Consider the following 24,815-nt stretch of genomic DNA (forward strand, 5'->3'; position numbering starts at 1 on the left):
TGCTCACAGACCTCCTGCTATCGCCAAAAGATTTGTGAAAGAGCAATCAGTGGTGAATCTCACTGAGAAAAATTGCAACATGAGATTCATTCTCAGAAAAACTGTTATGTGTGTCTGAATTAACATCTTTTCATTAATTCATTCGAAAATGATCCTTCTCAAATTAAACCATTATTGTTTCAGACTAAAATGTGAGGATCAGGATATTAATAAAATCTGCATTAAAATGAAAACCACTTCATAAGGCTGAAAGTGAAAGCATATTTTAATTTTGATTTAAATTTAAGTTCTGAATTATTTAATATTTTTAAAATTAAAAAGGCACAACTGTGCAATAATCATGCTGTCTAATCAGTATCTTGGTATGCCACACCTGTGATGCGGATGGATTATCTCGGCAAAGGAGAAGTGCTCACTAACACAGATTTGTGAACAATATTTTTGAGAAATTGGCCTTTTGTGGACATGGAAAAAGTCTTAGATCTTTGAGTTCAGCTCATGAAAAATGGGGGCAAAAACTAAGATGTTGCGTTTATAATTTTGTTCAGTGTGTGTGTGTGTGTGTGTATGTATATATATATATATATATATATATATATATATATATATATATATAGATAGATATAGATATAAATATATACACATTATATTATAAGAATAATAATTAAATCATAAATATTATATATTTAAATTATATATAATCTTTCATGAAATGTAATGGTGAATGTGAATTGGCTGAAAACAAAATGGTATTGGTATTTAGTATTATACAGTAAATTAGGCCATGTATTGTAAACAAGTTCAAAATAAATATATTGTATGCAAATAAGTATCCTGTTAATTATATCAGTCAAGAGACTCAATAGACACAATTGTCTTTTTCCCCTGAGAATTCATGGCCCAGGAATTTAGACATAACTAGCCAAACAAAATCACTCCAAAATAGCATTTCTTGCTTTTCAAGATGCAAATGTTACTCGAAGCAGGGCATTACGAATAAACGAGATGAGACTGACCACATTCATTATTTTCAACTCCTTGAAAAATCTGCACTAACTACACTGGGCCGGCTAATGTTTAACGATTTCACATAAATTACATGGACAGCACAAAAAGCATTTCAGGAAGAGTAGAGACACCTATTCAGGTATGACCTTTGCCAGATCAACCGAGGAACTGATTTAGAATAACTCTCAGTGCAAATTATGGCAACTCAGATGTCAGTCAAGCGTTTGATTGCTGTGAGCATTAGGGTGAAGGATTAATAAATGTTATAATTTTGGCTTCTCTGACTAAGGCAGGTTTAAAATGGCAAGCTTTTTTTCAACTCAGAGATTACTTTGGAAGGAAAGTAGTCCCTTTGATACTACTTGAAAAAGCAGTAGGAAAAAAAAGATGTGCCCTAAGGGTACAACACTTTCAGCAATAGCTTCACATACCAAATAGCCATGAATAACTCATCCAAAACCTTCCCACTTGTTTTCAAGGCAACAGCAAAATAATTCATGTGAATAGCATTCATGGCTACTGACATCATTTGGGAAGGGAAAATGCTTTGTGTTTCTGCTCAGTGGTTGACCCTCTGAGAGACGGAGAGGAAAAAAAAACATTTGAATAATGCAGTAATAAAATTTGGCCATGTTTATATTATCATGCAAGTTGACTATTTTATTACCCTTAAGAATAGTAAATAGAACTCAGTCAGAATTATTATATGCTCATTATTCCATCAAGAAAATCAAAAAGCTCTAAATGAATATGTAAATGCAAAATCAGAGTTATATTAAAGCTTATGCATGCAAATTTTTGAGACACCAGACAAGTTTTAATAAAATTGTTTCCTACTGTGCAGTACACAATGTTATTTAAAAATAGTTAGAACAAATTATAAAACAATAAGAAATTCATAGTACATGACAATGTTGTCATATGACCTGATCATAGCAAAATGTTTTTTTTTGAATACATATAATACTACTTATTATTATTATTTTTAAATATTAAATCCAATTTCTTGTAAGCTCCTATTTAATAACAGATCAAAGAGGCAATAAGATATAGAGTTTCAGTCCATCACACTCTTAAGCATACTGCAATGTGGGATACAGTATACAGCACCTTTGTTGTACATGTCAATATTTTTGGCAAAAAAGCAGGTATTTTATGCATAATAGAGAAAATCTGCATACTCTGCATATCTAATGCATAAACAGTATGATTATTATGATAATGTATTAGTCACACATATCTACAGACTACTTGTGTCAAGCCTCACATCATCAAGGAGCAATCACTAAGACCAGGACTTACCTGGAGCTGATCTTGAGAACGTATCCACATCCAGCAAATTCCTGGAGAAACAGAAACACAGAGATGCTCAAGCACAACGCAGATGGAATAAAATAATTGCTGCCAATAATAAACCAACAAAACCTAGCTTGAGGAGATTGTTTTATTGTGCTTAGTTAGAACAGATGGTTACACAGAAACAAAAGAAGCTTCTATGTTTGTCCTGTGTGAACAAAGAGACTCATTGATGCTCAGGTCAGAGCAGGCTTGAGGTTTCTCCTGCCAAACATCAATAATGAAGGTCAGGAACATTACAAGAACACGTGAGATCCAAACTGCCCCATTTACGTTTTTATTCTAATTAATAATACAGCTGCCTTGTGGCCTTTTAGTGGAAAACAGATATACAGACTTGAAAACAGTAGTTCCTTTGATAATAAATAAGATTTTTTTATTATTATTAATTTATTCAAATGGAAATAATTATGAGAAATTAAACAAATATATATATTTTTTAATAATTATCAGCATATATAAGGAACTTAATTTGGATTTTTTTTTTACTTTTTAATGCATGCTCGTGGTCTTGATCACTCATTAGGTATGCCATTATAAAGAAAAATATAATCTGTCTTTATAATCTTCTATCAAAATGTAATAATTTGGAGATTCTGCAAAATGACTTTCCTTTGCAGATTAATTCTTCCTTTTCAATCGCTCGACTCTGGCATATAACAGCCAGATAAAATCAAGTCTCGTCCCACATTTTTCTCATTCCATATCTTGTTTCGATTCAAAATGCATCGCGCTACAGAAGTTAATTGGCTTTTTTAAATAGACCTCAACTCTGTCAAAAGAAATATCTTTTAACAAAGACTGTTGATCAAAAGTAATGTTTCATAACTCCCTCCGACGGCAACAACATCTATTTCACTTTGGAGTTTCCATCCATCAGTCTGTTATTGGTCTCTGACGGTGCATTTAAATTTAAAGACCAGACCACGTTAAAAAGGACATGATGGATGGCCACTAACAGGAACCCATAGATACGCTCGCACAGGAGAATTGTGTTTGTGGAATAAATAGATAGAGGAATAGAAAAAGGCTAGGGAAGTACAACAGAGAGCACATTAATCCATCCGACTGAGCAGAGAATCGATTCCATCTCTAGTCTGCAGGATGCGGCTCGGAGCAACAGGAGGTATTGCCTGACATCTGGTGTGACGCCAGCTGTGACGTTTTAACCCCGAATAAACAGGTCCTGAAGCTCTGGCATCTCAACAGGGAGCGTTCTCACGTGCACCTTACTGAGGGGGATCCCTTAACATATACCGTGTAGCTTCGGTCATTGGGTTTTAGGTGATGACCTTGATCATCGGAATAACACACCGCAAAACTTCCTACTTACGCATTCACATCCATTATGGTTGGGCACATTCATCACGTTAGTCAAATATTAGAATTTTATTACGGGATGTAATCAAATCACCTAGTCAGCCAGCAACCTCCAAATCAAGTTATGAAGATCAGTTGATATATAATTCAAACGTTGACGCACTCAAAAACAGCCCGGTAGACCTACATATCTGTCTTCGTTTTAAACAAGACACCGTGAAATCTTCACTCAAAGGAAACCAGCCTGACAGTACAGTATAGAATTTCCTTTCTGATGCTGCCAGGCTTGAGTCACACGTTCAAAAAAATATACCGAGAAAATGTTTTCCTTCACGAAATATGATAGGGAAGACAGGAATTTACAAGCTTTTCTTGACAAACGCAACAGATCCTTTAAGATCTCCGGGTCTGGGAGTCTTCAACACATTCCCTTGTTCTGGTTTGCCTCCAGACGCTCCCTTATCGAGTGACACAACGGCATCTGCTGCAATCTGTGTTGACAGTGACAAACAACCTTGATGAATTGGCTTCCCCTGTGAACAGCTTCCGCAATTTGTCGGCATAATGCGGTGACAGAACGACACTCTTTCTCTAACTTGTTGCCTTGCAAAGTGTTATCAGTTTGGAATGCTCATATCTGACTTCATAATAGGTTCCTGTGGAGTTTTGAATATGGGTAACTAACTCAAAGCCATCAAAACTGTAACTGCTGGTTGCTTTCATCGCTAATTCCTAAAGAAAAGCACAGTTAGCATGCAAAATACTAATTAAAAATGCCCAAAGGTATGTGGACGCCAAGTATAAAGAGCTGACGCTAAAATTCACAAGGGCTCGAGATATCATTTTAATGAGTTGTCTGCTTCTCTAAGAAGGTTCTATGAGTAGGCTACACCATTGAGGACCTTGGTGGGCAACAAACTATTACAACAAAGTTAGAATGTCAGTTCAGAACCCAGATTATTACTCATTTTCTGTGGGACGCTCCACATTGCAAGTGCAATGCTGTACCAGGTGAGCTACCCAGCAAGTTTACTAAATCAGAAGAGCCATACATATGGAGCCGATTATGCACACGTCAAAATGTATTAGCTTACAAATCGTGCAATATATAGTAAAAGTATTTTAAACTAATAACACATTATTGCACAATAGAATGTGAAAGTCTATTAAATAATAATCTGTCCCTGTAAACATCATTTGTATGATAAGGAATAAACATTGTTGGTGTTTTACTGCTACTAGCAGGCATTTCGTGCAGTGAATTATACATCACTTAATTTTTGGAGTTCTGCAAAAATGTAGGTAAAATAACGTTTTTAACCTAAAAATGTAAAATAAATTATTAATTCACCCAAAAGGAAAATATGGTCATCAGTTATTCACCCTTATTTAATTAAAAAACTCTATGGCTATATGTTTTTCTGCAGAACACTAGAGGATATTTAGAAAAAAATAGTTTGTTGCTTAAACCATCACTTCTGGCCAAAATATCAATAATAAACCATAATCCATAACAACACTTTCTACAGTGAAAAAAAGTCAATCTCCTGTTATCCTCTGCATGTTTAGAACTGTTTTGGACTATTTTCGCTTGTAAACAGTGCTTGAGCTGTGCAAATCTCTTTTCAAATACAGATGAGACAAATTCTTCACTGAACAAAGCAATATTATGGATACAAAACTTTTTTATTTTAACCGGAAGCAATTATTTGAACTTGTTTCTTAGAAAAACGCAGTTTATTGCTTCATAAGAAATTGATGGACTAGAGTTGTTTGGATAACTGGTAGATTACTGTGATGTTTTTCGTCAGGTGTTTGGACGGCATTCTGACGGCACCCATTCACTGCCATTGGATGAGCATGTGATGTAATGCTAAATTTCTCCAAACCTGTTGCAATGAAAAATGAACTCCTACATATCGTGAACGGCCCCTAAATTTCCAGTAAATTTACATTTTAGTTTTTTTGCTTCGTTTAATATTTCCCTTGAGTAGAATTTGAACAGGACGTCCATATACTTTCAGCCATCTACTGTATTAAGTCCACAAACTCAAGCCATTTGTACCCTGTGTCCAGATACACTTTCTTTTACCACTGAGAATTCATGCCACCAGACACTGCCTCAAACTGAAGCAGAAACCCACTGGGCGTCTAGAAGCGGAGTGTATTTCGTTGCTGTATTTCATTTTTCATAAATCCTGATCTGTTGCATTCATATCCCAGTAGGCTACTATGAAATATGTACCATGAGGTACCACTTGCTCTATTTTCTTGCCCCCATCTTCCACCTCAGCCAAATTACCGCTGAAGGCTCAGCGGGCAGAGCCTGGCAGCCGCAGATGTGTCTCATGTATAAAGAGACCTCCCTTGGATATTTGGGCAAGCAGTGTCTGAAGTGAAGGCTTTATGCAAACACACAGACAGCATCAGCAGTCAACACATTCATTATTCAGGAAAGAGTCTGTGCTGTTGTTTGTTGCCAGTGGTGTCTGTCCAACAAGGAGAGAACGGTCCAGAGGGACACAGCAAGGGAAGAGGTCAGCCAGGCATTAAAAAAGGCCGCCCTTTATAAACACAGATTAAACAGTTAATTTGTTTAATTTACATTCTATGAAAGGCAACAAATCATAAAATGCAAAATACTCTAAACAATAATTTCTTCTGGCAGCAAAGACTTGACGTGCTGCAGAGGAAAATGACGAGCTATTTTCAGCATGAAAGATAAGCAAAAATAGACAACAAAAATGAAATATGACTCAAAGATCAACATAATTATGACATCTAACTCCACAAATCGCATATGACCAAGAAAGGGGTCGAATGCACCTACGCACAATGCCAAAAAATGCTGTCTACGTAGGGAACTCGTTAGATTTTGAGACACAGCATGCAAGTCATGAATGCAAACAGACGACTCGGACAAAGAGATTAACCTAAAACCCTTACAAAAAAATAAAATGTGGTAATCCCATGGCTGTCAATATATAGCATCTATATACAGACCTTATCAAAAATTCTAAATTGACCATATGTCAAAGTTAATGACATGGAAAATAGAGGGGAAAAAAGGAGTGACCACTACTCTGAATAGACATGTCCCTTTTATTGGTTATGTAAAAGTAGGAAGAAGTAACAAGGTATTGACACGTTTTTCTGACATGTATCATGGTTTTACCTGACTGTACCATAGTACTGCCACAGTACTGTTTTGTAAGAGTATGGTTGTTGCTGCCCTATATAGCCTAAAACGGTGCTGAAAGATTACCATATTCATGTACCATGGTATTTATACGAAACTCAGATTCCCCTCAAGCAAGAATGATACGTGTCTCGCAAATGCATAGCCTATACTCCTCATTTCCAATAGTTAATCTTTTTGCTCAACTCGCTGCTTTGTGTATATTTTTTTTAAGACGCTTGGTATATTGACATCTTCTAAATGGCCAAATTCAAACGCATTTGAATAGTTTTTCCAACATTTTTCCAACGAACAAAAAAAACCTTCACAGCGAAAGCAAAGAGAGAAAAGACACACCGCTTTTAAGACGTACCGAATTATGAACATTATAATAAGCTATATTCGCTCTTACCTGCACGAGACGGTAATCTCTATTTTGGTGGCAGGTACGCTGCTGTTTAACGGATCAAACTCCCCGATCGATGCCATTGCAGCTCCTCTGGAGTTTGAGATAAGTCTTCAAATGACTCCAAAATCTGGGTCTCAGGCGTCACACGTGTAATATAACCCAGCAAACCGGCGCAGAAATCTGGCTTTCCTTACAGTTTGGGCAGAGCGAGCATCGTCGGTCCGTTGGAGTCTGACCCCCTCGCGCACCTGAGGAAACAGCGCGCGTTTGATCGGCAGGTAGAGTCTGACTGGACCTCCTCTTGCCCTCCCTCAGCGAGGACACTCCGACTCCGCTTTGAAAACTTAAACTGAGAACATCAATGTTTAATGTTACAGAAGCCATCCAATATTTATGAGGTGTGGTGTCAGATATGGATCTGAAACCTTTGAGGACGTTTAATCTATTGGGGAAACGATTTTCAAATATTCAGTCCTCCAAACGCCCACGGCTTTTAAAATCCGGCTGAGCTGTGGTTAAACGTCGGTGTTGCGCAATATAAATAGCAAAAATACTCAAGTAGCCTACTCTTCAGCACCACAAGTCAAGACACGAGTTCTGAATCTGCTGATAAATCGGAAAGCATTGTGGCTGTCTCAAAATCTAGTGATCTGTCTCCGTAAACAGCATTTTTGCCCATTAAATGCTCGATTTAAACATCTAAGCACATCTAAGATGTTTATAAATGCTAAGTTTACCAAAAACACAAATGTATTCTATATTAATCAATTAGTAGGCTATTGTTTTGCTGATACATCAGTATGTTGTGTGTCAAAATCTAGTGGGTTGCCAACGCAAATAGCATATTTTTGACCATCAAATGTTCGATTTAAATGTATGAACTAATATATATATATATATATATATATATATATATATATATATATATATATATATATATATATATATATATATATGGTAATAATTCAGTTTATAAAAGCACTATTTTAAGTATGTTATGGCCATATTATAATGCTAATAAATGTATTTGTGACAATAAATCATGAACTACCTCTAGTTATCTGCCTACCTAGACCGCTATTTTTGGCATCATATGATTAAAATGTGTGCTTAAGTTGCTCAAAAATACAGTCTAAATTACTTAAAATAGAATGGCATGAATAAAAATTAGGAAATCTTAGTAGCTTGATATATTATATATATCAGTCACATTACAAAATATTATCATTACCATAGCATGATATACCACTACAATGCTTTTCGTAAAGAGAAATTTACCAACATTTAAACTTTCAAAATGACCGATTCAAGTGTCTAAATGCACTTACATTGCCCAAACATGGTAAACTAACAAATAACCAACTGTAGACTATGCATTATAATAAAATAATAATAACATATTTATAAAAACATATCATTACCATGTTGCAACTTCTATGGTAATATAATATAACATCTCTAAATATGTATGTGTGTGTGTGTGTGTGTGTGTATATATATATATATATATATATAAAACTTGCTAGTGTCATGGTATTTTTATTTTTTTTATTATTTTATTTTTATTTTTTTTATTAAATCCCCTTCTGTCAATTTAATTTGAGTTTCCAGCCATCTTCGAAATGACCAGACTTTTAACTTTAATTTTAATAAAACTCTGGTGCCCAGAGGGCAGATAGAATACTGTTATATCCTCTGGATGCTTTCCCCACCGGTTAGTGATGGGCAGTACTGCTGCGGCGCTGCTCAATTGCCTTCGGGAGATGGCACATTGAACCTCTTGTCCAGAAAAGAAAGAGAGAGTGTGAATGGAGACGGGGAGGGAGGAAAAACAGTTTGTATACGTTCCCATTTGGTTACCGAGCAAGTGAGCCCTCGGCTGAGAGGAACCTTTCTAACGGATGCCATCTAAAGGGAAATTTAATTGTCCTTTGAGGTGAATCTCTGCTTAGCTTTCCAGTCACAAACTCAAAGCAAGAGATGGATAGGGAAACAGGGTGTGGGAGACTCTCATTACACCTGCATACAAAAGACCGCCTGTGTCCCGCTGTCCTTGAGATGCCAGAAACCTCCAGCTTCAGAGAAGAAATGAAAATACGCAGGAAGATACACAATATGCTCATTAGTGATGTGTCAGTCATGGTGACAGTTCATGCATTGTTGTTCTAGAGAAGCAAAATACAGATATAAAAGTCTACTGAATAAAAGACATGACAAAATAAATTTAACCTGCCTTAAGGATGCTCCATCTTTCTCTCCTCCTGCGAAGGCGGCATCGCTGTCCTGAATCATAAAACCTGGGGTTCAGATGTGAAGAAACTCCTAAGCTTAAAGTATTACGTTTGACATGAAAAACACAACCAGACCGGTGGTGGATGAAATGGGGGGGGTCCCATGGACTTATTATTAAAGAAGGGACATCCAGGGAGCAAAATATCTGCAAGAAATCACCCAAATACCATAACAACCACAAAATACAAAAAAATGTAATTATATTATTGTACTGCAACAAAAGTGACTTCTACTAGATCATCAATCGCTAATGTATGATTGCATGTATCGTCACAAAACTATGTGCAACTGTAAAGCATCAAATTTTTTTTATTAAATAAACATTAATGGAATAGATCTCCCCAAAATTGAAATTGGTTCAGAATTCACTCACCCTCGGGCCATCCAAGATGTAGATGATGATGTTTCTTCTTCTGAACAGGTTTAAAGAAAAATGTATATTTTATTTTTGAACATTTTTTGTGAGCTGTGTTTGATCTGTGCATATTTCTCTCCCGATTCAAAACGAGATCATTTTTTTCACATCTTCATAAATGTATTTCTTACAAACACAGCTTTTTGCTTTACTGGACATTAATTGATGGACTGTAGTTGTGTGGATTACTTGCTAATTATTGTGATGTGTTTATCAGCTGTTTGGACTCTTATTCTGACGGCACCCATTCACTGCAGAGGATTCACTGATGAGCAAGTGATGTAAAGCTAAATTTCACACAATCTGTTCTGACTAAGAAACAGAGTAAAAATAAATAAATAAATAAAAAATATCTAATTCTCTTCTTGCATTTGTAAGTTTTTAAGTGTTCAAACACTTCATTCAGACATTCTGTTGTTCTTCCAGATTGTGTGGATTCTCAATCAAGCAGAAACAAATCAGCGGAGGTCCCAGCTCCAAATCTTCAGTCAGAGTTTTCTTTTCCTACAATGGAGCATAAAATCAAGTGGTATGCTCTTTGTGGTCTCTCAGCTTTTGTCGACAACAAAAAAAAAACACATTTGAGTGTCACACCCACATCTCAAAATCCAATCAACAACCGATGAAAAGAATGTAGTTCCACCACTCTCCTTTTTTTCTTTTTCACACGCACAAAAACATCTGTCACTACTTCCGTTTCATTGTGACTTTAAACCCAATAGAGACAAATGATGAAGCGGACCACGATTACTCAAGGAATAAACTTCCTCAGTGGTTTAATGTAATCAACATCACGGACAGGTTTAAAATTCAAATCCTTTTCCAGAACCACCAGAAATGCCAAGTAATACCCAGTCTAATGTTTTTGAACAAAAAAAACGAATAGAGGAAAACAAGGCAACACATGCACACAGAGCGAATACACACTGTCATGCTGTTTTACATGGTTATCTAACGGTTTGCACTGATTAATAGCATCTGCAGCTATACATCTGATCGATGAGTGGAGGAATAATTCATGTGAGGAAGTAAGTTTTGAAGTTCAGGAGAAAAACATGTGGACAAGGGAAAAGTAATGTCATCTGAGTTTCTTTCTCCTCAGAGGATAATGGACACACGCAGATACACACCACCGAGCACCAAGACGGCCTGTCGTATAACTCACAGGGGCTATTTTGGAGAGAGCCTTGAAGTGTGAAGAAACCGGGTTTGAATGTTTCTCAGCAGATTCTGGTGAAAGCTTCAGTGCCCCCTGGTGGTGAGGAGAACGTACAGTATATGCTTCGTTCTGTAGATAGTGCTGCATGATTGTGATGTGTACATGTGTTGTTAATGCTGACAGTGCTGATGGATAAAGGAAAGCACGTCTTCTTTAGACAGTTTGTCGGGGTTGACCCGTGTCTGGGAGTCATGAACTCGGACACCCTCCTCCCAAGCCCAAAACAGCCTGTCTAAATGACATGCACTGAGAAACAGGAGAAAAGAGAGAAACACATTTTTTAAAAAAGTTCTGAAGTAAGAAAGCATGCAGGTGATCTATGAATGAGAGTGCAGTGCATTACATTACATACAAGTTGGGGTCAGTACAATCTTTTTTTTTAAGCAATGAATACTTTTGAACTTAATTAAAGAATCCTGCATCACAGTTTACACAAAAATATTAACTGTTAACAGTATATCAAATGTTTTCAATGTTGATGATAAAAATAAATATTTCTTGAGCACCAAATCAGAGCAGAGCAGATTACGAGCAGAGTAGATTATGCAAATCTTCTTGAAAATATTAGCTATATAATGCAATTTTTCTTGCTCAGGGGCTTCAATCCAAAATCGGTTGCCAGTATAGAGCCAGTCATGCAGGACTGATTCATACTGGCACATTAATACTTACTGAAAAGGTGCCACAGAACCAGGTGGCAGTTCATAAGTTGATTCTTTGGTCTGCTTATTGTAGAAAAACTTTCTTTTAGAGCTTTTGCTGAACGCCATAGTCCATGGGTCTGTCAAAAGAGAAAAAAAAATGACAAAATCATTTTTAACAAGGCACGTCACTAGATTTTATCCAGTTACTTCTCTTTTCTCTCTCACCATTCACTGTTTTGACGATATAAAGGCCGCTAGGGAGGAAGTGACGGTCATCTCTGCCTGTGTACGACAGTCTTGGCATCCCTCCTGAACTCTTGGTTACCTTCATTTCCAACCTGAGGGAAACAATAAAAATATCTAATATATATATATATATATATATATATATATATATATATATATATATATATATATATTTTTTTTTTTTTTTTATAATCTACATGCTGTGTTTAAACGCACCTCACAAAGATCTTCTCCATCTCTTCTAACCTATAAACTTCCTTTACTCTAAAAAACAGAGAGAGAATGAATGAATGAATGAATGAATGAATGTGGCTGAAACAGCAAGCGGACTGATTTGCAGTATCATCATAAACATGACAGATCCTGTCTAGGCTCTAGTAAAACACAGTATCTTCATTCATTTGACATACTGCCCCCTCCGGTGTTCACAGGACTTCCTGGCCCCCAGGGCTGTCACTGACATGCAATTAGCACAACCGCAAAGAGAAAGGAATATTACCGGATGGGGTTCATGTCTGGCCTGCTGGGTTTGGACACAGCTTTCACAAACTTCTCGGCCATCTGGATTCTGCACCAAGAACAAGATTCTTTTATTTTTTTCTGATTTGTGAGGTCAAAATACCAATCATATCTATTAAAAAAACTAAAAACGTATTTGTGGAGAAACTGATCAAGACGAAGCGAGTTTATGAATAAAACAAAAACAAATATCTGGCAAAAGACAAGGGCTGCTCGATCATGACAAAAATCATAAACATTTATTTTGGTCAATACTGTAATCACAATTATTTAACATGATGAGTAGGCTACATAACCCAAACTTTAAATGAATGATTTATTTAAAGATAGTGATCGATAAATATAATTTCCAATAAACAGCATAGTCTTCGCTGTAAGAATTCAACTTCCTTCGCTTCTTATTAAATCTACAAAACGTCCTTCAGTCAAGAGCAGTGACGTTACACGATTTTACTGATTTGCACATAAAATTGGGCTTACATGGAGGTGCAAAAGCACACTGCTGGAAATGCCTGGAGCACAATAATCATTTAAAATAACTAGATTATTGTATTTTCATAATCGCTGGAGGTGTTTTGATTAATTGTACAGTCGCATTACCCATTGACAGATATTTGTTCTCGTTTTAAGCATAAGCTCAATTTTGTTACGTTTCTCAGAAAACACTGCATCAGATCTTCAATTTGCATCAAGTAACTGTTGATTTAAAGATGCTCAGATATTTATACTGGAAAACAAAAGTTTGCAGTGCATGCCGATATTAATTCCATGACTTTATGAATTTAGGACTTTATACTCAAGTTTAAGAACTTTTGAAGTATTTTAAATAATAATGAATTATAGCCAAGTTTTTAAATCAAAACAGCAATGCACAGCAATATTCTGTTATTGTTTACATCACACAAACTGTATCTTGGTGGAAAGATTGCACTTTATAAACCGGTTTAATAAAATCATTTCTTAATGAAAAACTCCTTTTTTTTTGTTTTTGTAGTTAGTGATTTTTTTTAAATATTAAAAAAATTAATTCTACATGTAATAATGTAATAAAAAAGACCTCTGGTTGAAGTGCTGATCTCTGACGTCAGTGCCGTTGAGAACAAGAGCATCAAGAACGTGCACAGCGTTGATTCTTCTCTGGGCTTTTCCCTACCAGCACAGAATAAAACTTCTTACAAAAAAGCATACCGAAATAACACAAGCTCTTTCCCCTTACAGTATTAATGTAAAGCTGTCATTCAATAATTCTCTCTCAACACTAATTCTCTCTGTTCACCTCTCCCTTCAGCTCCTGGACGATCTCTGCGCTCAGTAGTGTGTCTCTGGGCAGCTCCAGTTTGAAGTTCTCCAGTTTCTTCCAGCGAAACGGGGCTCTGCCGTCCCAGGTGTAGATCTGAGATCTCTGCATACACCCACAGTTTAGGTTTTTCACTCTTTAAGTAGTATATAAGGATATACATCAACACAACACAATATAAATATAGGCTATATAAATATAACATTGATAGACACAGACATATTCCTTACCCCAAGTCCCAGGAGAAAGAGCTGCTCTCCTCCTCCCACAATGCACCTGTAGTCCAGTACGTGCTGTAGCTTTTCCAGATTTTCTGAGTTCAGTGCAGTTGGTCTGGAATTAAAACTGTCCATATCTGAGCCCTGGCATAAAAAGACAGTAAGCAGAGAAATATAGTTATAGTTTAATTATATAAAATATAAACTTTATTTTAAACTGTTAATTGTCAGCTTGGCACTCTTTTTTATAACATTTTATTTTTATCACACATTTATGTAATTATTCCAATTTATATATCATTTAAAAAGCCTAAAGACTCAAAATTCATCCAGTGAAACCCAATTTAAAGTTGAACATTGCTTTACCATAGAAATGGCACTTAAAATCGATTTACCAGGCTCCTCCAATATTACATATTACAAAATGTACTATTTTGTAAAAAATAATTTAATAACCAAACATTTTTCTAATTTTTAAAGTACACTTAGTGTTACATTTAGTGACTATTTAGCGATAGAAGAAATATTGTGACAGGAAAATCAAAAAAAAAAAAAAAACTCAGGAAGAGATTTTTGTCATTGTTCATGGACAATCAACTTCAAATTTGGAACATAACCTACTTTATGTAATTTATCATATGCAGTATCATTTGATTTTACAGCAACTTTAGATTCCTTTTTTTTTTTGTAAGACATGTATTTTAAATAAAACGAAACAAACTTAGTACAGTACATTTTCTTTACAGTAAACAAATTTTACAATTTAAATAATATAATCAATCTCACTGGAAAACACAAAAAAAAAAGTTTAAAAATGTTTTTGTTTATTTGAAATGTTTAAACTGTTTCTTTCTTTCTTCTTTTTTTTTAGGTGAATTATGACCCTGACATTATAGGTTCCATGTGATTCACCCACTTAGCTCTTCTAATGTAGAACATCACGTCCACAAGAGCATTACCACATTCCAAGCTAACTTTTCAAAGCCCACACACGCTCTTACCTTCACAAGCTCATAGAACTTTGTTTTTGGATCTGATGATGAAGGAGTGACTCTGGCTTTATCAGGAATCTGCACAAAGATAAAGACGTTCAAGGTCTCAATCATTCAAATGAGCATCATTTTCTCCTTACAGACAACTATGCAAAACAATGTTATTTACATCTTTCAGACAGGACCACAAAGCACTAAACTAAATCTCAGTCCACTATGAAGCTTGTGGCTATAGTTTTTGGACTCACCCCCCACAGCTTGAGACATTCTTTGCGGATGTCTGCTTGCTTGGCCTCAAACAGTGTCCTAGAAAGACACACAGCCTTGTCAGTGACGCTCATACAGACACAGGCACATGCGCACAAACAAATAAAAGAGAGTATGAGATGAATGCCCTGAAACTCACGTATCTCTGACGTATGCGTGGATCTTAGCCAGCGCTTTGATCTGTACTGCACAATGGCTGCAAGACAAGGGATCAGAGTTCAATAAATAAACCTAAGCATGAATGAATGCATCGAGAGAGCGAGACAAAAGAGGCGATGATGATACCTTTCGTTGGAGTTGATCATGAATTGGAAGAAGTCAGTGTCTCCTTTAATGATGTCCAGAGGGACGACTTCAGTAACGTCTCTGTCTGCGTGTCGAAACTGATTCAGTTTCAGGTTGATGGTGAACATATATTCTCTGACAGCATCAGTGCCTGGCTTTAAACTCTTGCACACCACATATCTGCATGCAGACCGACATTGAAGATCAGTACCACATGCTCATTAACCAATCATTTTTAACAATAACCACAACATGCGTAATATAATCAGGGATGTGCATTAATAAGTAGGTTTAAATGATTATTTTACAGTTTTATTATTAAAAAAAGACCCAGTACAAAAATAACTGATTATAAATAAAAAAAAGAATAATAATATTCACACACTACTAGTGAAACTCTTCGAATAATTATGTTTTTTATGTTGAAAAAGGTTTCTCAAGCTCACTAACGCTGCATTTAATTAAAAATATAGTAATAGTATAAACCAGTAACACTGTGAAACAGTATTAGAATTTAAAATAACTATTTTCTATATATGTTATAATATATTTTACAATTCATTCCTGTCATGCAAAGCTGCATTTTCAGCATCATTGCCTCAGTGTCACAGTATCCTTCAGAAATCATTCTTATATACTGATTTGATGCTCAAGAAATATTAATTTGTTACCAATGTTAAAAAAAAACAGTTCATATTTTCGGAAGCCGTGATACACTCAAAATTCATCCTGTGAAAATAAAGTATAAAGGTATAGTTTGAGTGTCCACTGCCAGCAGCTCTCTCATATCCCCAAAGGTCTCTCACTCTTTCAAAATGAGTAATGGATAATGAACACACACCTCTCTGAATTGGCAGGCCGGCTGGTGACGGGTTTGAAGAGCGAGACTCTCTCAAAGCAGAGGTACACCAAATAAATCAAGCCCACACTGAACGGTGTGAACAGGTCAAACGTCTTACACACAAAATGGCCACCTGTAAAACACAAGATTTTGTAAGAAATGGAAGCAAACGTGACCATAAAATAGAAAACAACCAATCACAACATAAGTCATTTACATAATCTTAAAAGCACAGTAACAAAAAAAAAGCCTATTAAAATAAAAAGGTAAGAGAATCTTTTTGACTGAAAAGGTGGACTTCAGAAAAAGAAAGAAAGTTTTAAAATATGGCTCTTCAATGCTAGAACCGTAAAACATGTTACCATTGATTTGATACACCTAAAATTAGCTCTCAAGTAGCCAAGTCTTCTTTCATAATAACGTTCCTAATTACAGGATTTCAGAATAAATAGACTCATGTCTGGGCGCACCCCCAGATAAAATCCAAACAGATCTGAGACAAGGCTGTACAATAATATCAAGGCAAGAAAGAGCATTAAATAATCTTCAAAGCCTTGAGAGAGACATCATTAAAGAGATGAAATCATTTGGAACCGCTGTTAAAGAACTGGCTGTCCTCCAAAACTGAATGTCTGGGACTGTGAAATGCCTTGAGAGCTATGGTAACCCAAAAGAGGATACTGTGTCATGACAGGGATGGAGTACGCTCTATTGATGTTGATCGTCCCTAGAGCAGAGCATGATCAAGCTTTAATGATACTTCTTCAACATTAAGGGAATGAAAACACGCAAAGAGGAAGAAAAAAACAGACTGAGTGAAATGAAAAACATCCTCAAGGAAAACAAGGATTTTGAGTGATTTAACCAGGAAGACTCTGCATCTTCCAACCCTTTTTTTTTTTTTACATGCATACAAACAAAATCACAGAAGATACCTGGTCTGACGACAGACATGGCAGTGAGGAACTGACACAGAAGGAGCTGTTTACTCAGGATCTCCTGAATGTTCTCTTGGCCCTCCACAGAAAAACCCTGACGAGCAACACACCATCAGAATATATCGACCAATCACACACCAGCAATATTCATATTTTAACCAATCAGAAGAGCATGTCTTACCCCATCTGCCATTAAGAAGTGCAGGCCCCGCCCTTCAGTGCTGTCTAAGACAAAGTTACGAAATGCAGTGATGTTTTCCGGACGCGTGATGTCACCATCGCCATCAATCCCACCCTCACCTGAAACACCGGTAATGAGACAATCAAAAGAAATTCATATTTTCATTTACTTTTTTTTTTCTTTCTATTACTAGATTAAATGTTACCACCAAGTGGAAGTATAAGTAAGTGGAATAATAACTAATTTTAAAGTGGTTAAAAGAGTCAACAAGGCTGCATTTACATGATTATAAAAACTGTAAAATATTATTACAATATAATATAACTGATTTCTATTTTAATATATATTTATTCCTATGATGGTAAAGCTTGTCATTTTCAGCATTATTACGCCAGTCTTCAGTTCTTCACATGATCCATCAGAAATCATTTTAATATGCTGATTTTATGCTCAAGAAACAGTTGTTCTGCCTAATATTATTGTGTAAAGCCTACCATTCAAGTTACTTTTATGAAATACTGAAATTGTTCAAATATGACATTAATTACGCTACAAAATATTTTTAGTTCATTAACATAGTATTTATAGTTCAAATTCAAATGCTGGTCTTTTTCTATTCTATCATGATTTACAAATTTGATATTAAATATTAGGCAGCAAAAGCGGTTTTCAAAATTATTAATAATAAGAAGAACCATTAAGTAACAATAATAATTGAACACCAATAAATCAGCATACCATAACGATCATGAATGATTTGAAGGATCACGTGACACTGAAGACCGCACATAAACATTTTAAAATACATTAAAAAGAAAACAGCTATTTTAAATTGTCATAATATGTCACAATATTCATTTTTAATGTATTTTTGATTAAATAAAAGCAGCATTTCTAAGCATAAGAGACTTATTTAAAAAATAAAAATCTTAAAAATCGTAATTATTCCAAATTTTCTGAACAGTAGTGTAGGTATTACATTAATATTCCTCTATGAATCAATACAGTCCCATTGTTGGGTTTTTTCATGTTTAAATGGTTGAAACTCATACCATAGTAGGCCTCAAAGAGCTCGCTGGGAGCAGCATAAAAATCTTCCAGTTTGAAATCGTTGGCTCCTTTGAGCGTCATCCCAAAACCTTTCGCATGCCAGCGCCGCCGCCACAACACATACTCTGAGAATCCTCCCGGTCCTGCGCACACGTCTCCAAAATACAGCAACTCACCATCCTTATCACGCGTCTGGGGCTTCTGCACACAGACATCCGGTTCAAAAACATAATCGCAGCACATATTTCTAGCTTGTGTGACTGTGGTCTCACCCCTTGAGAATCCTTTGGGTTAGTGAACATATAGTCAAAAACATGATCCATGTTCGCCATCTTCATGGCAGCTCTGAGGACAAAACAAGAGAGAAAAAAATTCAGAAAAGATATGCTTCTGTTATTACACGCATGTGGAGACGCCACCCACCTGTTGAGAAAGAAAGCCCCTCGGATCGTTTCATAAGGGTTTGATCGAGTACGTGCTCGCCTCATCTCCTCGCCCTCTAAGTCATCAAACACACTCTGAAGAGAAATGCATGTTACATTATTACAGGACACAGAGCACAATGTGTCCGGTCTAATGTAAGAACGAGATAAACATAAGAGATGTTTGACACTCACTTTGCAGCGAAGAAGGAGATGCAGTAGATTCTCTGAGCAAAATTCAGTTTCATCATCAATTTTTAATTTTTTCTAAAAATATAAGCAAAGGTACAGTCATACATATAAACATTGGAAGCTGATAAATAAAATGTTTTATATGAATGTACACAACCATTCAAAGGGTACGTTTTTGTAAAAGATATTAATACTTTTTATTTGAAAGAAATGTATACTTTTAATACGCAAAGACACTTCCAAATAATCAGAAGTGACTGTAAAGAGATGTAATTTTACACACACAAAAAAAAAAAAAATTCAAACAAATGCGGTACTTTTTATTCATTAAGGAATGATAAATACATCAGTCTATACAAAAAAAAAAACTTAATTGTTTTCTGCATAAATAATAATAAAAAAAATGTCTTTAGCAACAAATCACCGTATTAGAATGACTTCTGAAGGATCGTTGAAAACTAGAGTCTTTAGCTTTGTAAACCGTATTTTAAATTGTAATGATTTCACAATATTACTGTTTTTAGTGTATTTTTAAATGCAGGTGAGCATAAGAAACTACTTTTAAAAAAACTTTTTTTATTTTTTATTACTAAACCACAACTTTTGACAAAGCGTAAGGGAATTTATATTAATGTATAAGGTTATTTTGCCTTTTAATTGTGTTAAAAAGTACTACAGTATGAGAGGTGCATTTATAAAAGAACAAATATTTAATTTAATCTCCTAATTCATACAAGGTCATAAAAGCAGCAATCTGGAAGGAAACCCAGCAAATAATAACTTCACAAGATTTACACAATATTTGAAGTTGGCAAAACATTTGATCATTATATAAGCCAATTATGAGATCCAAAGGTTTATTAGTAAAGCTTATAATTATAAAACAATGTTTGTGAACAAGAGACAACAAACAGCTGAGCAAAAACAACTTTTACCATAGAAAGTAAAAGAACTAAACTAATCCTTTCAGTTCATCAGGTAATATGTGCTGCAATACCTGGCCCAAAGTCATCCAATCCTGCAGCTCATCTGCATCTGGGATCTCTGGAGAACTTTCTGGAAACCACGTCACTGATTCTATAGCACTCGGCTGAGAGTAAAAATGAGAAATAAAGGTCCTGGACTACTATTATTTTGGTTTTAACATTAAAGAAACATTCTGGAAGTGTTGCTGTACCTCTGGCTCATCTTGCCAGTCTACGTTCAGGTCACCCTGGAAGCCCTTCAGGGTCAGACCCAAACCTCGCCTCCCACGCTGGGTGGATGCTTCTATGATCTCTCTCCGTCCTTGACCAAACTTTCCCAAACCCTCGCCTTCTCTGAAACCCATTTTGGCCTTAAGGAAACAGAGGAGGAGACCATTTTATTATGAGTTTACTCATAGGCATGAGTAAAAGAATGAGAGGAGGTGTTTATTTTACCATGAGTTTCTGAGAGACTCTGTTATACATGGGAAATTTGTCAGAGGCATCATTGCCCTCGGCATTCTGGGAATCAGAAGGTCTGGAAAAACTGGGTTTGTGATCTTCAACATCGCTGAGAGATTCGCTCGGACTTGAGTCTGGGAGACAAAAAGGAAAATAAAAATATGCTTACAAAAACCTATACCAGCAAAAGAATATGGCCGTGTGAACAGTGTAAAGTGTCGTAATGAAACTCCTCTCTAACCCTGACTGGTGGTTCTTTGAGAAGACTCCTCCTCATCTTCATCAGAGGAGTCCTCACGGAGAGCCTTCCTCTTCTTCAGAGGCTCGCCCAATGCTTGTTGTGCCCCTCTCTTCATCTTAAATTCAAGAGCTCCAAGAACCTGCACTCATTCAAAAACACAACATCACTGGATTAAAACAAAGATGCATAACATAAACATTTCTTAAATTATATATATATATATATATATATATATATATATATATATATATATATATATATATATATATATATATAAATAAATAACAACACTTATAGCAGAGAGGGTTTTGGCTATCTCTATACATCACACTCTATAAATGTCAACAAGCAGAAAAGTTAAATGAACAGATCCCTCGATAGAAACCTTCAGAATAGAGATAGGAATAAAATAGGAAGTATGGTGTGAGTGCATCAGAATAAGACTACAAAAAAAAATCTAATTCGAAATAAAAGATTCTACATCTTCAACAATCGGCTTAAAACACATCTCTTCCATCTTTATTTGACCCTCTAACTTTAACACTCACTATTCTAATTATATTCTTTAAAAAACTCTAACTACCTTTCTAATCTTTTTATATTCTATTTTCTTTTCATTAATTATGCAATTCTATGTGTGTGTGTGTGTGTGTGTGTGTGTGTGTGTGTGTGTGTGTGTGTAGATGTAAAGACCTCTAACACTAGCTTGCTCTATTCTTTTTTTAGTCTATCTGTTTTCTTTTTATTTATTATATTTTTTAAAATCCCATGATACGTGTAGTATGTTAACCTAACTGAGACTTGTTATAGCACTTATATATCATTGCTCTTTTTGTTGTTTTTGATTGCTTCCACTGTCTTCATCTGTAAGTCGCTTTGGATAAAAGCGTCTGCTAAATGAATAATTGTAAATGTAAATGTAAAAACGTCTTATGATTAACAGTAGCAGATAAACTCGAATTAAATAAACACTTAGATATGTTGTATATTTTCTATAATAGTCTGAAAGTCAACGTTATGAAAACAAAATATCACAAAATAGTTCAAAAGATCATCATAATCATAATAATGATAAAATAAATGCGATCTAATATAGTTTTACATTGAGTACAGTTTCTCACCTACGTCAACTAAGTTATACATATAAGTGAATAAAGCTTAACTGGTTCTCTTCATCAAATCATTCGTTGGATCTAAAATTTAACGGTTTTAAAACACATTCAAAAACTGCAAAACCTTAAAAAGGGATATTAATAAATAGTACTGCTGCAATCTTCAGTATCTATCTCGACATTTCGATGTCAAAACTATAAGTAGAATTAATAGTAAGCAGGTAGCAAGCAGGGTATTTATCATTTATTTCTTCCTTTATATAAAAATTAAGCCATAACTAAATATTAAGCTTTATTCAGCTGCTCTAGCAATACGAAGGTATTGTCTATTTAGGCTTCAAATGTGCCATAAAATGATTAAGCTAGATCTACCGTCCTTGCTATCGCATTTCTGTAACTTAAATGTTCAGATTTATTGGGGAATTTTACAGTTTATGGTCTTAGAAACCTAACTGTGTGGCACATAAACACAAAGTGAAATCAACACTCGGCTTTTTAGGTTTCGATTTCACAAGAAATGATGCTGCGACACTCGTAAACATACCGAGAAGGAAACACGCAGTTATAATCCCGAGTCACCTCCGAAATGTAAACTCATATTTGTCTCCAATCTGTACGATTTCGTGACAAATTCTGCTTTAGGTTGTACTTCAAATGTAAAATCTGGCCCGCGTTCCACTTTCAGTGGGTCTTACCGTGTTTCTGGCGCATGATATTTACGTCACCAATGGGGTTGGACAACAAATGCGTGAAAGGTTAATTATTAATATTAATAAGGTTGTGGCTGTTTTTTATACAGTCTTTGGGTTGTGCCGAAAAAAAAATCTTATGGCTAAAGTTTACTTCATTAATAATAAATTTGCAATCGTCGCTTAGTCAGGCTTGGCTTTTTGTTTATTTGTTTATCGTGAAAATAATTTACTCAACTATTTTCCTTATATTATTTAAATATATTTCAGAATATGTGCCCGTGTGTGTGTGTGTGTACCTGTTTATCAATTGGCCAAGTTTGTATTGATAGTGTGATACTGTGTGTATATGTTTTAACTTGCTATACTATGATTTTAAGCCTTTTTTCCTCTCTTACAGCCTATATTTCTTCGTCTTGTTCCTCTCATTTGCTCTAGTGGTCCAGCAGGTCAGGGTTTATGATGTCCTGAGAGTTATTTTCCACGAGGCACAAACATGACTAGCTGTCATTACTAACCTGCCCTTCTGTGAACTGTTTACAGTATCATGTAGCCTTTAGATTGTTTAGGCTCTGCTTAACCCTTTTAGGGTGGGATATTATACCTGTCAATAAGAGAAGATCTGCCCCAAACTCATTAGTTGTATCCAGGGTCAGCTGAGTTATGTGGGGCACCAAGTTGAAGCTGTGGGCCTCGGTTAAAATTGCTGTGGAATCCACAAACAGTCAGGGGTCCAAAATCGTCACCACCTTCTTCTAATGTCTCTGGTTGCATCAATAGTGCAACAGAGGCTTCAAACAGGCTGCGTAAACAGCCCTGTTCATAAGTCAGCGTTAAGAAGCTCTAAACCCCACTTTGATTACTGGTTCGCGTCATCTGTCACAACAAATGAGGAAACAAATAGATTGTGACCTAATCCAATGTTCTGCATCCTAAATGTCATTCAGGAGAGTTCATTTGTTCTCATCTTTACATATAAGTAGCCATGAAAATATCACTGAACCGATCATTTAATCTGCTGACTCGAAAACACCTGCAGTCTGATCAGTACAATTCTGAAAATAAAACGTAAAGCATGATTTGAGACCTCAGTCAATATTCTTTCAAAAGAATCGTCACATTTACAAATGGACACCTAAGTGAGAATGTTCTCCAAAATAAAAATAAACTGATAAAGTAAGCTTCTTCCAGCTAATGTTTTCAGAACTTTTGCTCAGAATGTTCTGCTGAGGTTCTCTCAAAGTTATGAACAAATGTTCTTCCAGTAACATTAATAGAACATTTGTTCAAAGTTGTCAGGTGTTTAATAATGTTCTATTATAACAAAAATATTATTATTCATCGGTCATGTAATGTTTTTTTCTTTAAATGTACGTTTGAAAAATTATCAAATTGAACTTTTCCAATGTTTCTCTAACGTTTGCATAACCAAGAAAATAAATGTGTAAAATGTTTAATAATCAACATTTTGAACTCTTAGAGAACATTGAGAAATAATGTTTACATAACTTAATGGGAACATTAGCAACATATTCTTATGACATATTTTTGTTAGTTCAAGTTGGCTCAAGTACAGTAACAGAGGCATTTTATGCAATTTATGAATTGCAAATTATGTAGGCCAAACCAGTAAATTTAACTGAAATATCTGCCCTCCATTTTTTTTCCAAGAATTGGGCGCACACACACTGGCCCTTCACAAAAAGATAGACAGGATTTCATGGAGACATGTGACCAGTTATATAAGCACCCAAAGCTTTATAAGTCTGCAAGTGTCTGAAGAGCAGTGGCAGATCCGTCTGGTGTGTGTGTGTGTGTGTGAGTGTGTGTGGACGGGAGCTTCTCTGGCAGCTGAGATGTTCTTCCGCATTCCTCTCCTGACGCCTGGATACATTCGATACCTGCAGGTGAGTGTCCAGTTTCTAACTGAGCAAAATAAATGAGTTCACAGTTCTCCAAAATGGTGATTACTGTTTATGCAAATATAATAATGCTAGTCCAAAACCAAATACAAATCACTTATAGTTTGACTGTGTGTATGTATACATGTTTATATA

The 24,815-nt window shown here is 35.5% G+C and overlaps 2 protein-coding genes across 3 annotated transcripts in view; both read right to left on the reverse strand.

The window, feature by feature from the left end:
• LOC113041548 (copine-9-like) overlaps positions 1-7,865 on the reverse strand; it is a 42,591-nt gene extending 34,726 nt beyond the window's left edge. Inside the window, exons 1-2 of the mRNA XM_026200149.1 lie at positions 7,275-7,865; positions 2,311-2,351 (exon numbers count right to left, since the gene is read on the reverse strand). Coding sequence (XP_026055934.1) covers positions 2,311-2,351; positions 7,275-7,351 — 118 coding nt within the window. The 5' untranslated portion in view covers positions 7,352-7,865. The remainder of the gene's footprint in view (positions 1-2,310; positions 2,352-7,274) is intronic.
• A 2,860-nt stretch (positions 7,866-10,725) lies between these two features.
• cmtr1 (cap methyltransferase 1) lies at positions 10,726-22,785 on the reverse strand. 2 transcript variants are annotated; one of them, XM_026200151.1, is made up of 24 exons: positions 22,765-22,785; positions 20,958-21,096; positions 20,711-20,850; positions 20,467-20,625; positions 20,287-20,379; positions 19,293-19,364; positions 19,099-19,193; positions 18,948-19,020; positions 18,678-18,876; positions 17,626-17,744; positions 17,442-17,538; positions 16,507-16,639; positions 15,666-15,845; positions 15,520-15,576; positions 15,362-15,419; positions 15,123-15,191; positions 14,134-14,265; positions 13,883-14,008; positions 13,664-13,755; positions 12,587-12,655; positions 12,304-12,351; positions 12,067-12,179; positions 11,870-11,978; positions 10,726-11,443 (listed from the first exon to the last, which is right to left on the reverse strand). In XM_026200151.1, exons 2-24 carry the CDS (start codon positions 21,070-21,072, stop codon positions 11,308-11,310), a joined length of 2,484 nt encoding a protein of 827 aa, XP_026055936.1. In that variant the 5' UTR covers positions 21,073-21,096; positions 22,765-22,785; the 3' UTR covers positions 10,726-11,307. The 2 variants fall into 2 exon arrangements, with proteins under 2 accessions (XP_026055936.1, XP_026055935.1); XM_026200150.1 differs by having other exon boundaries at positions 22,614-22,784.
• Positions 22,786-24,815: the final 2,030 nt, after the last annotated feature.

This window comes from Carassius auratus, chromosome 23 (assembly GCF_003368295.1).
Source record: "Carassius auratus strain Wakin chromosome 23, ASM336829v1, whole genome shotgun sequence".
Taxonomy (NCBI): domain Eukaryota; kingdom Metazoa; phylum Chordata; class Actinopteri; order Cypriniformes; family Cyprinidae; genus Carassius; species Carassius auratus.